This window comes from Grampus griseus (assembly GCF_964374135.1).
Source record: "Grampus griseus genome assembly, chromosome: 3".
NCBI lineage: Eukaryota > Metazoa > Chordata > Mammalia > Artiodactyla > Delphinidae > Grampus > Grampus griseus.
Genome location: NC_139019.1, coordinates 35,858,340 through 35,875,147, shown reverse-complemented (window position 1 = coordinate 35,875,147; position 16,808 = coordinate 35,858,340). Strand labels below are relative to the sequence as shown.

The 16,808-nt window shown below is 42.4% G+C and overlaps 1 protein-coding gene across 5 annotated transcripts in view; it reads right to left on the bottom strand.

Annotated features, from left to right (window-relative positions):
• Positions 1–13,826, bottom strand: part of NNT (nicotinamide nucleotide transhydrogenase) — an 89,143-nt gene extending 75,317 nt beyond the window's left edge. The window contains exons 1-3 of one of the 5 annotated variants that reach the window (XM_082652273.1): positions 13,694–13,826; positions 5,687–5,890; positions 410–639 (exon numbers count right to left, since the gene is read on the bottom strand). In XM_082652273.1, the coding sequence (XP_082508399.1) occupies positions 410–639; positions 5,687–5,837 (381 nt within the window). In that variant the 5' untranslated portion in view covers positions 5,838–5,890; positions 13,694–13,826. The other 4 variants (XM_082652271.1, XM_082652275.1, XM_082652272.1 and 1 more) reach the window with 4 other exon arrangements.
• Between the last annotated feature and the right edge of the window lie 2,982 nt (positions 13,827–16,808).

Below are 16,808 nucleotides of genomic sequence, written 5' to 3'. Positions count from 1 at the left end.
ACTATTCCTTCAAGGTATCAGAAGATCATTCTACATTCGGTCCCAGGAGGAGTTCCATGCCTCCTTTCCATTCTAGAAGCAGTTAAACACTCACCTGAGGGTATTGTGGACATATAGGAACCATGAACTGCAAATTTTCCCTAGGCAATAAGAAGGGCATTTCCACATAGCAAATGTAAAAAGGAAGATCACTTCTCCTTTTCTCATGGTTAAATATAGGTCACATTGCCTGATAAAAGTTCTACTGGAACATGAAGAATATTCACAACATGCAACCATTTCTTTGAGAAATAAAGCATCATTTGAAAGTATGGAAAACTATAAGCATAGAAGAGGTAATTTAATCTTTCTACAAGAAGATTTAGAAAAGTCAGCATGCCATAAATGGAAGGGGGAAAGGAATAATTACTTTGACCACCAAATCAGAAGCCAGCACTTCCTTCGCCCCTTGGATCTGGGCACCTGCTGCTCTGTAGTGATCATCTGAGAACTTGGAAGCTTCGCCAGCACCCGACTCCACAACAATATTAAAACCCTGCTTGACCAAGGCCTGAACGCCAGCAGGAGACAATGCCACTCGCTTCTCATTTTGGAAAATCTCTTTGGGGACCCCAATAGTCAGTTGCTTATATGGAATTCCTACAACAAAGACAAAAAAAAAAAAATTTGGTAAATACCAACACCAAAAGTCAGTGTTTTAATAATACCGTTCAGAAAGCAGAAATGGGCAGTCTGTTCAAAATATACTGCACATACAGGTTGCTGTTCAAAATGGTGTTCCTGATTCATACTCATAATTTTTTTTACTTTTTTTGATAAGATGACTAGAAATTTTTATATCCACTCTCCTGAAAACCCAAATATTTTATTTAACCAAATGGCTCTCTTCAAGGCCTATAACTAGCTTAGCTTATTCTTAGGGAAAAATACGTTGAAAGGCCACTCAACAGGCTAACCCCACTCATCTAACTAATCCTCTCAGGTTTATGGTCTCCTGGTCTTTACCTTTAAGGAAGACAGAAGTAATTAACTATTTTGAAAAACAATCCTACACTAGACACTTTGATGGCCTGCCACACCCAAAGTCCTTTTCTTGGCAATTTGGCCATAGGCAATTCCTCATAGATTTCCCAGTGTCGTATCTTAAGACCTTCCATTCTTGGCCACAACTGATTAGACCAGGGGTGGGCAGCTGGGTCAGAGATAACAATCTACAGGCCAGACCTAAGGAAAACCAGCAGCCCATGAGATGACTTATACAGGAACTCTGCCTGAGGACACTCCATGTTGGCCAATGACTATCCAACCCAATCAGGTTCTCTCAAAGGGAGTTTGGATGCAAGACCCACCAAAAAGGACAAAGAGAGTAGAAGGGTGCAGCAGCTATTCATAAACACAGCCATGAGATAATCAAAGGGAGGTCAGCAGCCACAACAGTAGAAACATCAGTAGTGGACATGCAGAGGAGTCATGGCTATGAAATCCAGAATAACATCCCACTTTTCCAAGAAGTAGATGAAGGGTTTCCCGGGCTCCCATACTTCCCAAGAATCCATAAAATAAAAATAAACCCTCATCACAAAATATAACATGATGTGATTGTGTTGCCTGCAACACAAAAGAACCTGTATAACACAGAGTTAAACTATTTATATATGGTTCAGACCAGACTTAGCTAAAGTAGACTAGTTTCTTCTGTTGTTTTACTCAATATATGGACACAAACAGACATTTTTTTTTAATGAAGAGCGTCTGCTTCTATATAAGTTTTACTAAAGTTTAGAAAACCCACTCTAGCAATCTAAACTCTGAATATATATAATAAAAAGATAAATCAAATTATCTCTACAGAGTAATTTATTGAGACCTTAGAGAGACTAAATCAACCTAAAATAGCTGCATTTGGACATACAGTCTTAGATCCCACACTGTTTAAGCAGTAATAATTGACAGTAGGCCAAAGGCAAACATATGCTGAATCTTGCTCTCTACTTAAAAGAAGAGGGAGGAAAATAATTGAAAGCTGGCAAATATCTTGAATTAATGTGCAAAATTAAATCACATAAACTAATCTGGAGTTCACTTATCTGACAACCTCAAATTATCTAGGTCCTACCAAAGACAAATGAAGTCGTATCAAAAGGATTTAGGATCCAACCTCAAAGGGCTTCCGCTGGCCAAATATGAGCCAATTTGAGCATCAAAAAGATAATTAATTGCAATGTAGTAAAACACATCTAAAGATGTTAAAATCCATGAGTTCAGGATAATAATAAATGTTTCAAAATCCAAAAAATAAATATTTCCTGGGCCTCCCTGGTGGTGCAGTGGTTGAGAGTCTGCCTGCCAATGCAGGGGACACGGGTTCGTGCCCCGGTCTGGGAAGATCCCACATGCCGCGGAGCGGCTGGGCCCGTGAGCCACGGCTGCTGGGCCTGCGCGTCCGGAGCCTGTGCTCCGCAACGGGAGAGGCCACAGCAGTGAGAGGCCCGCATACCTCAAAAAAATAAATAAATAAATAAATATTTTCTAAAATCTTCATTGGTCAACTCTGGAGAAAGTAAGGTGTGATAGGCAGAATCATGGTCTCCCAAATATATCCATGTCCTAATCCTCAGAATCCAATACATGGCAAAGGAGAATTAAGGTAGCAGATGGAATTAAGGTTGTTAATCAGCTGACCTTGAAACAGGGAGAATATCCTGGATTATTTGGGTGGGCCCAATGTAATCACATGGGTCCTTAAATGTGGAAGAAGGGAGCAGAAGAGTCAGAGTCAAAGAATAATTTGAAGATGCTATCCTGCTGGACTGGAAGGCAGAGGCAGAGGCCATGAGCCAAGGAGTGCAGGCAGTCCCCAGAGGCTGGAAAAGGCAAGGGCACAGATTCTCCCCTAGAGCCTCTGGAAGTGAGAACCATTTCAGACTTTGGCCTCCATAAGTGTAAAATAATGAATTTGTGTTATATGAAGGCAGTAAGTTTGTGATCATCTGTTACAGCAGAAGTAGAAAATGTATACATAAGAAAACCAGCTGATTAGCAAAACTAGTAAATAATGGAAAATAATCAAACATCTACCCACCCTTCCAGTACAATCTCAGAGTGACTAAATACAGTTGGCCCTCCGTATCCACGGATTCAACCAACCACAGATCAAAAATATTAAAAAGATTCCAGAAAGTTCTGAAAAGCAAAACTTGATTGTATTAGGCATTATGAGTAACCTAAGATGATTTCAAGTGTACAGGAGGATGTGTGGAGGTTATGTGCACATACTACACCATTTTATATAAGGGACTTGAGCATCTGCAGATTTTGGTATCCACGGGAAGTCCTGGAACCAATTCCCCATGGATACCAAGGGATGACGTAATACAGGGAAAGATTTTTTAATAGAAAAATTCTAACTAATAAATGAAGATAAAATGATAGAATATCACCATTTTAAAGCCCCTGATAAAAATCACGGATTTACTTAATGATCATCAAATGACTGCTACAGCATTTGAGTGAAAAACTGATGAGAACTTCACAATAGATGGATCACACTGACAGCATCTAAACTCACTGATGAATCTTCTTGATGTGCTACAACAGATAGTACACAACATCACCTATGAAGTACACTTGCCAAAAAAAGCAAACCTGGGTCTGATCAAGCCTCTAGCTCTAGCTAAATGTTACAGAAAATACAAGCGACAGAGAAACTGGTTAAATAATACCAAGGGAATTCAATAAGCTAAACCTAGATAGAATGTGAGAAATTCTACAGAACTAAATTCTTCAACAAATAAATTAAAAAGAAAACAGAGGAGAGGAACATACAGACCAAAAGAGACCTAAGAGACAAGCAAGCAAATACAACACACGGACCCTGTTCGGATCACCATTTGAACAAAGCAACTGTTAAAAAAAAAAAAAGAAAAGAAAAGAAAAAATTGAGAAAATATGAATACTGACTGAAATTACTTTTCATGCTTTTCAATGTGGTAATGAAAGTGTGGTTATATTACGGAATAAATAGGACCCTCATCTTTTAGAGGTAAAAAATAATTATCTAGGAAACAGTCAAGAACCAGAAGTTAAACAAACAAAAAAAGTCTTATGCATAGTTGATATAGAGATCTTGAAGTCCGCGCTTTCACTCACAAGGACAATTCCCATGTGCTCAATGTAGTTATTGGCTTTTACTTTATACACAATTTTATCACACTGGATAATCTGGCTTTTCAGAACACTTTAAAAAAATCTGAAGATAAGGCTGAGGGCTCTCAGAGGCAGGTACCCTGCCAATAGTGACTTGTCATGAGAGAACAAGAAAAGAGCTGTGAAGTCTACAAAAGGCAGACATAAGAACTAAAAAAAACCTTGGGGCTTCCCTGGTGGCGCAGTGGTTGAGAGTCCACCTGCCTATGCAGCGGACACGGATTCGTGCCCCGGTCTGGGAAGATCCCACATGCCGCGGAGCGGCTGGGCCCGTGAGCCATGGCCGCTGAGCCTGCGCGTCCGGAGCCTGTGCTCCGCAACAGGAGATGCCACAGCAGTGAGAGGCCTGCGTACCGCAAAAAAAAAAAAAAAAAAAAAAACTCAAAAAACCTAGCAGTTTAGGCGGCCTTAATGTACAAATAGTCCTACAAACAAAAAGGGAATTATTCTATTTGGCAAAGACTTCTGGTTTCTCTCAAATAACCACGCTGTTCCTCCCCTAAAAATAACAGAATGCTATTTTTATTTGAGTATAAATAAAATAAAATAAAAAAACTAAATGGCCAAGTCTCCCTTAGAGCTACATATTGCCACCTGTCTGAGTTCTGGCCAATGAGGTGTAGACAGAGTGCTAGGAGGGTCTCTGGGCAAGATGCCTAAAACGATCTGACTCAGCTTAGAAGGTTCCCCTTTGACACTCTCCTCCTTCTGGCTTGCACCCCAGAACACAAGCAAGTGGGGTTCCTAGCAAGGAAGGCCTTGGAGGCCACTAGAAGACTTCAGCTCTTACTCTGTGTGACCTAGGAAGCTAGTTGCAAATTTCGAATAGAAGAGTGACATGATCTTTCATTTTAAAAAGATTATTCTCATTGTCATGTACAGAACAGACTGTTGTCGGGGACAGAAGTAGAAAGCAGAGACCACTTAGAAGACTAATGCAATAATCCAGGTGACAGATGGTAGTGGCTTGGACCAGGATGATAACAGTGGTGATGGTGAAAAGAGGAGCGATTCTGGATAAAAGGTAGAGCTGACCTATACCTACTATGCGGATCTGGAATGTCTCCAAGGTTTCTGACCTGAGCAACTGAGATGAAGTTGCCATTTACTAAATCAAGAAACATTAATGCAGATCAATTAATACACCTAGTTCCTAATTCCTGAGCATAGCTGAGCCATATATGTACAATTCCCCAACACCGACCAGGAAAGAGGAAGAGCTGCTAGGAGAAATGGATACTATGAGCAATAGTTTCTTGGGTACAACTCAACTGATTTGACTTTTTTTTTTTCTATTATATTTTCTTTTCTGTTAGCACTGACAGTCAGGAACTTCCATGCATGGAAAATATAAGAAAGCACTCATTTCGTTTTTTACTCAAAATGATCACTGTCAAACACAGGGCTGTAAAACTGCATGCCTTATGTTATCTATCATCAGGAGATCTATTGGCTCCTATGACGTGAAGTGAGACTTTACCTGGTTTTACAGGGGCTTTACACCACAGCGCCTGATGAGTATGAAATGTTCGTAAAAAATCCTTCTTCCTAGGTAGAACCTTACAGGACCCCAAATTGCTAAGGAAAGGGCAGGAACAGCCAGTCGCCACTGTTTTCAGTAGGTTCGCCATGTTCACAGGAGCTCCCAACTTTCTGAATTCCCAATTTCCTTGAAGGTAAATCACTAAAGGAAAGAAAACGAAACATTTCTGTGCTGAGAAAGACATACTTTGCCTTTCGTACATCAAAAACATTAAAAACACAAAAAAAGCTAATTCAAAGAGGTTGGAAAATAACAGTTAAATGTGGGCATCTACAATGAATTTATTTGCCAAGTCCTTTACTTACAGAAGATGCTTCAAAAGTTTGTTTCTAACTCAGGTATTTAAAACTTGGAATCCGTTTTCCCACTTAAATTGTAGTTATAAACTCACTATTCAATTCCAAGCCTAGGTCACATAAGTCTAATTGATCCTTAATGTAGCTGGAAAGTTAAAAAAAAAATGCTATAAAGTCCAGTCACATCTTACATGAAAGTTACTGTCTAAGTCAGCTTGTCCAGCAAAAATTGCATAAAGTCAAAATTACCAGTAATTTCCCTTAGATTGTCTAAAATACTGTACAATACAGTAGTACTTGTTTAGCCACCACGCTATACAGAAAACACCCACATACTTTTCAGTGCCTCAGGATATTCATCCTGTGAGATACCCCCCCAAACCCAGACTGACTGAGTGAATGATAGATTCATGTTTGTTGGGTGTACATCGCAAGAAAATTAAACATGCATGGAATATGACTCCGATTTTAAAAAAGAAAGAAAAATTCCATGGTTAACCTTATCACATAGGTTTGTGCTTGCAGATGTGGGCATAACTAGGAATTCTCTCAGTGGTTCCCACAAGTGGCCAGTTTTTGCCAGCTCTAACTGAGCTAGGTGAAGTGTCATCGACCTTTGCTGTTTCTGAGGCTTCAGTGGCTACCTCCACCACCCTCCGTGGCAGATCCCCAGGGGTACATAGAAGGCACTCCCCCCATCCCTCTGACTCCCAATGCTCTCTTTCCTTCAAAAATGGGAAGAAGTAGAGGACCTGGAACTCCATCAATCAACCTCAGCTAACTCCACTAACTATGCCTTCAGGCTCTGCCCCATCATGCGGTCCCTCCTGGGGTCCAGCACCCAAACCCAGCAGACTCCATAAACATACTTCCAGCCTCCAGAGGAAGAAGGGTCTAACTCATTTTTTATGTCATAACTACTGCCACAACTCCCTGAAGCAACTTCCTACAAACACCAGAAAGCAACAATGGGAACAGAAGTACGCGATCCAGGTAGGGCTTATTCTTAAGATGTCCTTTAATTCAACAAACATGTACTGAGGGCTGAGTCTCAGAGGCACAGCCGTCAGGAGCATCTGTAGAATTAAACTGGAATAGGTCACAGACTTGGAGATAAGAAAAGTCAACAAGTAATAACACGGCAAGCAGAGTAACACAAATCCAAAGTTCCAGGCATCAAAGGAGATCATGTCCTTCTACAAGGCTAAGAAAAGGAAGGCAAAGGCATTTGAGAAGGAGAGAATACTATGAAAAAAGCTAAGGAAGAGGGAGCATGCAAGATGTGTTCAGGCATGCAATCAAAAATGTGAATAATTCTTTGCATTCAAATAGAAGGTTTTATATTTTCACAGCATTTCCATATATGTCATTTCATCGCAGTCCTAAAGCACTCCTGAGTCAATAAATACCTTCCTCATTCATTCACAGGTCACTTCTACGGTTATTCATGGCTGGGAATGGAGAGCAAATAAGTTCAGAATTCAGCCACCCATTGGAAACATTCACTGAATCTATGCCAAGAACTGAGGGAGATACAAAGATATATAAAACATAATTCTTCGAATTTGGAACCAAGATGGTGGAGTAGAAGGACGTGCTCTCACCCCCTCTTGCGAGAACACCAGAATCACAACTAGCTCCTGGACAATCATCGACAGGAAGGCATGGGACCTCACCAAAAAAGATACCCCACATCCAAAGACAAAGGAGAAGCCACAATGAGACGGTAGGAGGGGTGCAATCACAGTAAAATCAAATCCCATAACTGCTAGGTGGGTGACTCACAGACTGGAGAACACTTATACCACAGAAGTCCACCCGCTGGAGTGAAGGTTCTGAGCCCCACGTCAGGCTGCCCAACCTGAGGGTCCGGCAATGGGAGGAGGAATTCCTAGAGAATCAGACTTTGAAGGCCAGCGGGATTTGACTGCAAGACTTCGACGGAACAGCGGGTAACAGAGACTCCACTCTTGAAGGGCACACACAAAGTAGTGTGTGTATAGGGACCCAGGGGAAGGAGCAGTGACCCCATGGGAGACTGAACCAGACCTACCTGCTAGTATTGGAGGGTCTCCTGCAGAGGCGGGGGGGTGGCTGTGGCTCACCATGGTAACAAGGACACGGCAACAGAAGTTCTGGGAAGTACCCCTTGGCATGAGCCCTCCCAGCGTCCGCCATTAGCCCACAAAAGAGCCAGGGATGCAAGGCTTCTTCAACATATGCAGATCAATCAATGTGATACACCATATTAACAAATTAAGGAATAAAAACCATATGATCAACTCAATAGATGCAGAAAAAGCTTTTGACAAAATTCAATGCCCATTTATGGTAAAAACTCTCCAGAAAGTGGGCATAGAGGGAACCTATCTCAACATAATAAAGGCCATATACGACAAACCCACAGCAAACACCATTCTCAAAGGTGAAAAACTGAAAGCATTTCCTCTAAGATCAGAAACGAGACAAGGATGTCCACTCTCGCCACTATTATCCAACATAGTTTTGGAAGTCCCTGCCACGGCAATCAGAGAAGAAAAAGAAATAAAAGGAATCCAAATTGGAAAAGAAGAAGTAAAACTGTCACTGTTTGCAGATGACATGATACTATACATAGGGAATCCTAAAGATGTTAACAGAAAACTACTAGAGCTAATCAATGAATTTGGTAAAGTTGCAGTATACAAAATTAATACACAGAAATCTCTAGCATTCCTATACACTAACAATGAAAGATCATAAAGAGAAATTAAGGAAACAATCCCATTCACCATTGCAACAAAAAGAATAAAATACCTAGGAATAAATCTACCTAAGGAGACAAAAGACTTGTATGCAGAAAACTATAAGACACTGATGAAAGAAATTAAAGATGATACCAACAGATGGAGAGATATACCATGTTTTTGGATTGGAAGAATCAATATTATGAACATGACTATACTACCCAAAGAAATCTACAGATTCAATGCAATCCCTATCAAATTACCAATGGCATTTTTTACAGAACTAGAACAAAAAACTTAAAATTTGTATGGAGGCACAAAAGACCCGGAATAGCCAAAGCAGTCTTGAGGGAAAAAAACAGAGCTGGAGGAATCAGACTCTCTGACTTCAGACTATACTACAAAGCTACAGTAATGAAGACAATATGGTACTAGCACAAAAACAGAAACATGTATCAATGGAACAAGATAGAAAGCCCAGAGATAAACCCACACACCTATGGTCAACTAATCTATGACAAAGGAGGCAAGGATATACAATGGAGAAAAGACAGTCTCTTCAATAAGTGGTGCTGGGAAAACTGGACAGCTACGTGTAAAAGAATGAAATTAGAACATTCCCTAACACCATAAACAAAAATAAACTCAAAATGGATTAGAGACCTAAATGTAAGACCGGACACTATAAAACTCTTAGAGGAAAACATAGGAAGAACACTCTTTGACATAAATCACAGCATGATCTTTTTTGATCCACCTCCTAGAGTAATGGAAATAAAAACAAAAATTAACAAATGGGACCTAATGAAACTTAAAAGCTTCTGCACAGCAAAGGAAACCATAAACAAGATGAAAAGACAACCCTCAGAATGGGCGAAAATATTTGCAAACGAATCAACAGACAGAGGATTAATCTACAAAATATATAAACAACTCATGCAGCTCAATATTAAAAAACAAACAACCCAATCCAAACATGGGCAGAAGACCTATATAGACATTTCTCCAAATGGCCAAGAAGCACATGAAAAGCTGCTCAACATCACTAATTAGAGAAATGCAAATCAAAACTACAATGAGGTATTACCTCACACCAGTTAGAATAGGCATCATCAGAAAATCTACAAACAACAAACGCTGGAGAGGGTGTGGAAAAAAGGGAACCCTCTTGCACTGTTGGTGGGAATGTAAATTGATACAGCCACTATGGAGAACTGTATGTAGGTTCCTTAAAAAACTAAAAATAGAATTACCATATTACCCAGCAATCCGCTACTGTGCATATAACCAGAGAAAACCATAATTCAAAAAGACACATGCACTCCAATGTTCACTGCAGCCCTATTTACAACAGCCAGGTCACGGAAGCAACCTAAACGCCCATCAACAGATGAATGGATAAAGAAGATGTGGTATATATATACAATGGAATATTACTCAGCCATAAAACGGAACGAAATTGGGTCATTTGTTGAGACATAGATGGATCTAGAGTCTGTCATACGGTGAAGTAAGTCAGAAAGAGAAAAACAAATATCGTATAGTAACACATATATGTGGAACCTAGAAAAATGGTACAGATGAACTGGTTTGCAGGGCAGAAATTGAGACACAGATGTAGAGAACAAACGTATGGACACCAAGCGGGGTAAGCGGCAGGGGTTGGGGGTGGGGGTGTGATGAATTGGGAGATTGGGATTGACGTGTATACACTGATGTGTATAAAATTGATGACTAATAAGGACCTGCTGTATAAAAAAATTAAATTTAATTTAAAAATAAAAATATAATTCTTGTCTTGAGGGAGATTTTGAACTACCATTACCAAGGACCTAGTCCTATCCCAACTTCCCCACTTACCCTAGTTTCTCTTCTTGGATCATCCCAGCTCCCCAACAACCACCATTCTCACTGGTCAGGCTTAGCCAGACCTCATCAGCAAAAGAACAAAGCTGCCTAGAATACAGGCCGGGTATAGTCTAAGCCTGCCACACACTCGCTGTTTGACCTGAATCTCTCAGCACCCCAGTCTGCTCATCTATAAAAGGAGCACAGGAAAGCTCCTTTGTAGGACCCCATTAGGCTCTATAAGTTTTATGATTAGATGAGATTTTGCAATGCTTTAAAGCTGAAGTCCTATTTCATGGCCTGGAGCCTGGAAAATTAGCCCTGACTACTTGTAAATGTCACTAAGCCTAAATAAAATAAAAATGACCCTGAAAGACATTCAGAGAATATTTGAACCATGCTATCACAGCCTAGGACTTGTTAACATCAAAGATAGTACAGTTGACCCTTGAACAACGGGGGTTTGAACTGCATGGGTCCACTCCTAGGCAGCTATTTTTCAACAGTAAATATTAACATTACTACAATATACACAGTCCGTGGTCGGCTGAATCCTCGGATGGGGAGCAACGGCAGATACAGAGGGCCCTTATTCAAAAGCCAACTGTATTCCATCTTAATTGTCACATTTTCCCCTATCTTCGCTTTAAGGCTCTTTGCTGTTTTATTATCCATGTCTTCTATGGCTTTTAAGCAATGGAGAAAAACTTTACAACTCAAAATTGAAAAAAAAACTGTTTTTTTTAGTATGGCATTCATACAGCCGTTTAATGTAAGTTATTTTGGTAAATATCTCCCCTAATAGATTAAAATCCTTGGAGGCAAGCGCCTGAGAGAGGATAGTATTGAGGCTAAGAGGGTGAACTCCTGGTTGGAAGGCCCCACTCTGCAACACATTAGCTGTGTCACCCTGGCAAGTCACTTCTTTGTGTCTGATTTCACCACCTTTAAAATGGGTTAAATCATAATGGCACCTATCATATAGGGTTATTGTGAGGATTAAAAGGACACAGTATCTTCATTGCTATCAGTGTTCACTTTATTACCTCTGGCCCAGTGCCTTGCACAAAATAGAGGAAATCAACAAGTATTGTCTGACTGAGTGAATGAATAACTAGGGCTAGGTAACCTGAAGCCTGGGGATCTATGAACACATTCTCCAAGAAACTTCAGGAAATTTCCTTTAAAAATTAAATGCTGGGCTTCCCTGGTGGCGCAGTGGTTGAGAGTCCGCCTGCCGATGCAGGGGACACGGGTTCGTGCCGCGGTCTGGGAAGATCCCACATGCTGCGGAGCGGCTGGGCCCGTGAGCCATGGCCGCTGAGCCTGCTCGTCCGGAGCCTGTGCTCCGCAACGGGAGAGGCCACGGCGGTGAGAGGCCCGCGTACCACAAAAAAAAAAAAAAATTAAATGCTATGTAGCTTTGTGGAAAAGTGATTCCATCAGCAAAGCTAAGCAGCCTGAGCACGCTTGCTAATAAGAAAGCAATCCTAAACTGTCCATTCAATTAAAAAAAAAAAAAAAGCCAAAGTTTGCAAGTAAAAGGGTGCCCTGGAGAAGAGAGAAATATTTTAAATTAAAGCTCACAAGCCTCACCGTTCCTAACACAGCCTGTCCTACAAGACTCCTTGTAGATTCCTTAAGGACTTCCCTGCACCAGAGGGCGAATAAAGGACGCCTGCAACTTTAATAAACAAGTTACACTTCTAAAACGAGACATACCAACCAAGGACACAATACCCTACAAAAGCTTAGACTGGCAGGCAGCGTGACGTTGCCCAAAGCCACGGGTTCAGCTCCTCCCTCTGCAACTAAACTGCCACCCTGCTGGCAGCTGCCCGGGACCGCTATTTATAACGTTCCCCGGAAGCCGATTGGCCGAGGCGGCGTAATAGTCATTCCGCCTCCGGAGTTCGAATCAGCTCTGCCCCCTCCGCTGTCTCTCCCGCATTGCCAACCCCGGCCCCACTCTTGGCCCAATAGAGGCATGCCCCGACCACCACCAGCCCGCCTCCGACATACACTCACAACTTTCGACACCAACTGTGTCTCCAGCCAGTCACCCACCCCAAATTCCCTCCGGGTTCAAGCACAATTTCGGAGGGTCCAGGTGCCACCTCTCTGGGTGCACCACGTACCAAGAGTCCTCTATGACCTCCTTCCCTTCTTCCATCCTGTAACCTGAAACAACCCCGTACAACTCCCGCCGCCCCACACAGCTCCAAAATCTGCACCTGCACAGCTGACACCTCGTTCCCTGCCCTCAGCGAAGACGCAGTTTTCGAATCCACCATCCCGCACTTGCTTCCACGTCGCCCCCGCTCGAGACAAGAAAGGGGGCCCTCGAGGCACTGTTCTCCTTCCCGGCCCAAGGCTCCCGAGGGTCCACCACGTGCAGGGGTCACTGCCGACCCCGCCCCCTTCGGCTCCTTGACAGATCTCCTTCTCCGCGGGCGCCGGGATCTTCTGGACCAGCCCCAAGCCCCCTCCCCAGCTGCGCCCCAGGAGCGCGCCCGGGCTGCCCGCGCCTTGACGCTCACCTTGGCAGGGAGGCCGGGCGGCCGCGGGTTGCGAGGGGACGCCGCGCTGGCAGACCTGGGCTCCAGCCCCGCGGCGCGGCGCCTCCAACCCGGAAGAACAGCCCCAAGCCGGTGGTGGCTGAGGCCACGTGACGACGGCACAGCCCCCACCCCGGCCCAGCGCCCTCTCCTCGCCGGGCCCTTCTTCCCGCCCGGCCGCCTCCACCAGCCCGCCCGCCCGCCAGCCCTCTCTCCGAATGAAAAAACCTCACGAAATGCCCCTTAGCGCACAAAGGCCAGTTACCCCAAGGAACACTTCCCTCTCCTTGGTGGCAGCCAAAAACCTCTTTGTCCCGGGCTCGACCTGTGGCCTACCCGCCCCCCCTCCCGCGTTTTCCCTCGGCCCGTGCTTGTCAATCAAACCTGGAGCCCAACGCAGGCGCTGAAGTTCCCAGGGCTACATTGGTCCTCTCCTGGAGAGCCAGTTACAAAATGTGATCGCCTCTCCAGTGTCCCACCAGAACAAATGAAATAACAGAACTCCACTTTTGGTACCTGACTTTCCTCTAGCTGTCTAGGAAAAATCAGAACTTCTAAAAGGCAAGTGGGAGGAGTCCAGGAGGTGGTGAAGGGCGGGAATGGGGGCGTTGTTTTTCCATTCCGGACGGAGGGTGGAGTTAAATTCCTCTGAGAAGAAGTCAAGGCTCCAAAATTAACACACATCTGCTGACTGGTCTTCCTAGGCACGCCCATAGAAAGTCGTGTGCTTCTGTTCGTATTAATATCCAGGGGCTGGAGAGCGCCCTTGGTGGACGTTAAGTGTCCTGACCAGGCCTGGGCTCATTTCGGCAAAACAACTAAAGGACGCTGAAACGTAATGACTTGTGTTACTTAGTCTGCAGGTGTCTTCTGATTAAAAGCTGGAATAATAAGGTAGAGAGTATAAATTGGTTCACTTACCCAAAGCTGAATCATCACGAAGTGTCAGTATGGTCACTGCATTTTTACTTTAATTGAAATATCTAAGATGAGTTAAAAATTATGAATCTCAAAGGCATGAGGCAAACATATTCCATATCCTTAAAAAGAAATAAACTGCAGGGAAACCCTTATTTTGAGAAGTTTTCTTGTCTTTAACCAACACAAAAGGTCATACAAGTTGAGGACTTCCACTGCATCCAGACGAGGTAAAAACACTCTTCCTGTCCTGGAAGAATTCACAGACAGGAAAGGATAGAGCCTCATGTTTTAAAATAATAATGAACGGTGATAAGTGCAACCCTAGAAACAATTTCAAGATACTGCAAGTACAGTAAGGCAGGAGTAGTTGATAAGGATTAAAACTAAGCTCCTTTCACAATATACCTAAGTCACATCATTATGGTGTACCCCTTAAACATATGCATTGCTGTGTGTCAACTATATCTCAATAAAACTGGGGAAAAAACTAAGGTAGGTTTAAAACATGTGTTGGAGGGTGGAGCAGGGGTTTGCTTCTTTTCTCTCCCAAGGCTTAAACAGTGGTTCCCAGCTGGGGACAATTTTATCCCACAGTGTCAGGAGACATTTTGGTCATCACAGCTGGAAAGGGGAGGCATCTAATGGGTAGAGGCCAGGGATGCTGCTAAACACCCTATATTACACAGGATAGCCCCTTACAACAAAGAATTATCTGGCCCCAAACTTCAACAGTGCTAAGACTGAGAAACCCTGGCTTAAATAAATGCTCAATGGCTTATTTAATTTGATTTAATTTGTGATTATGTGACTGGACAGCAAATCCAAAGATGATATATCGATTTTCACTTTTTCTGTTAAATAGTAAGTATATGGTAATTTTATTTTTTTCATAAATTTATTTATTTTGGGCTGCATTGGGTCTTTGTTGCTGCGCACAGGTTTTCTCTAGTTGCGGCGAGCGGGGGCTACTCTTCGTTGCGGTGCGTGGGCTTCTCATTGCAGTGGCTTCTCTAGTTGCGGAGCACGGGCTCTAGGCACGCGGGCTTCAGTAGTTGTGGCTCGTGGGCTCAGTTGCTCCGCGGCATGGAGGATCTTCCAGGACCAGGGGTCAAACCCATGTGCCCTGCATTGCCAGGCAGATTCTTAACCACTGCACCACCAGGGAAGCCCAGTATATGGTAATTTTAAAAATTCATTCTGCTCATTTATCCAACATAATTTGAGTGCATTGCTCCAGATGAAAACATTTGTCATTTGGAGGATTCTGTTTTAGGCTTTAAGCTCCTACATAATAATTACAATATGGTCATAGGAATTACCAAAGAAAATAGGAGTATTTCCAAAAGTGTGTTTTAAGTTAGTTGCTTCTGAATCTTAGACGCTGTCTTGTATAAAATTTTTGCAAAGATTTTGTATCCCCTATTAGGTGGTGAGGACTTTGTCCATTTTGATATCTGCTCCTTCCTCCTTGGCCTTCTCAGCCTTCAACCCCACTTAGAACAGTACTTCTCACATATATGCAAGTTTTCATTACAGATTGTTCTGTGATTGGACATTTTAATTTTAAATATATTTTTAAAGCAAGATACACATCAAAACTTAAACCCTCTAAAATTTAGGAGACTTTGTACACACAAATGCTTAAAGATATTATTTAATATTTAGTCCTAATCTATCCAAAGCAAAAAAGATTTAAATCTTTAGAAGAGTGTGACACACCATTAGAGTCAGCTTTGAAGCCTCAAACCACAGAGGTGCCCAATAGCCAAAAATCAAAATGTAGGCTAAGCCTGAGGAAATGTGTGATCAGAAACCGAACTCTAAAGATAACATGTTACCAAAACCCTGCATCTAGTTAAAACCAGGCCAGAGAACAGGTCAATTTAATATGTTTTCATTGTGGTTATTACTTTAAACAGTTATCAGCAGTTTGTTTTTTCAAACTTCCCTTTTATAAGTAATTATAAAAAGTAAACAACTCCAATGAGGTGATATGCTTAGACTCTGGGGATTTTTAATTATACAGACACTTGACAGGTTTTGAAGCAACCATCGCTAACCTCAGTCTCAGCCCTCTTCTCTCAGGCAGACCAATCAAAAGTGTGTTTGATTGTAGGAAGCAAATATTAACTGACTGAATGAACTTACACTAATCAACATTAATTGGAAGAGGATAGAGGAGAACTGACAATAAGCAGCCAGCACAAAGTTAAATAATTGGCAATTTAAGTTCAGTAAAACAAGTTTGCATTGAGAACTGTAAGCATCTAAAACACCAGCTCTAAGCACACCTTTGTTCTCTCCATGTAGTAAGTGCCAGTGATAAAAATCTATGTTTTTTTTAATGAATACAAAAAATTATTTATTTAATGATATCTTTGGGGACCTGGGGAAATGGTGAGGGGTAGGAGCTATATTAATATCCTAGGGCTGCCGTAACAAATTACCACAACCTGGGTGTCTTAAAAATGACAGAAATATACTCTCTCATAGTTCTGGAGGCCAGAAGTGTGAAATCAAAGTGTCAGCAGGGTTGATTCCCCTGGAGGCTCTGAGGGAGAAAATATCCCATACCTCTCTCCTAGCTTGCAGAGAAAGCTTCTGGTTGTCAGCGATCCCTGGTGTTCCTTGGCTTGTAGACACATCACTCCAATCTCTGCCTCCTCTTCACATTGCTGCCTTCTCTGTGTGTCTCTGTGCCCAAATCTCC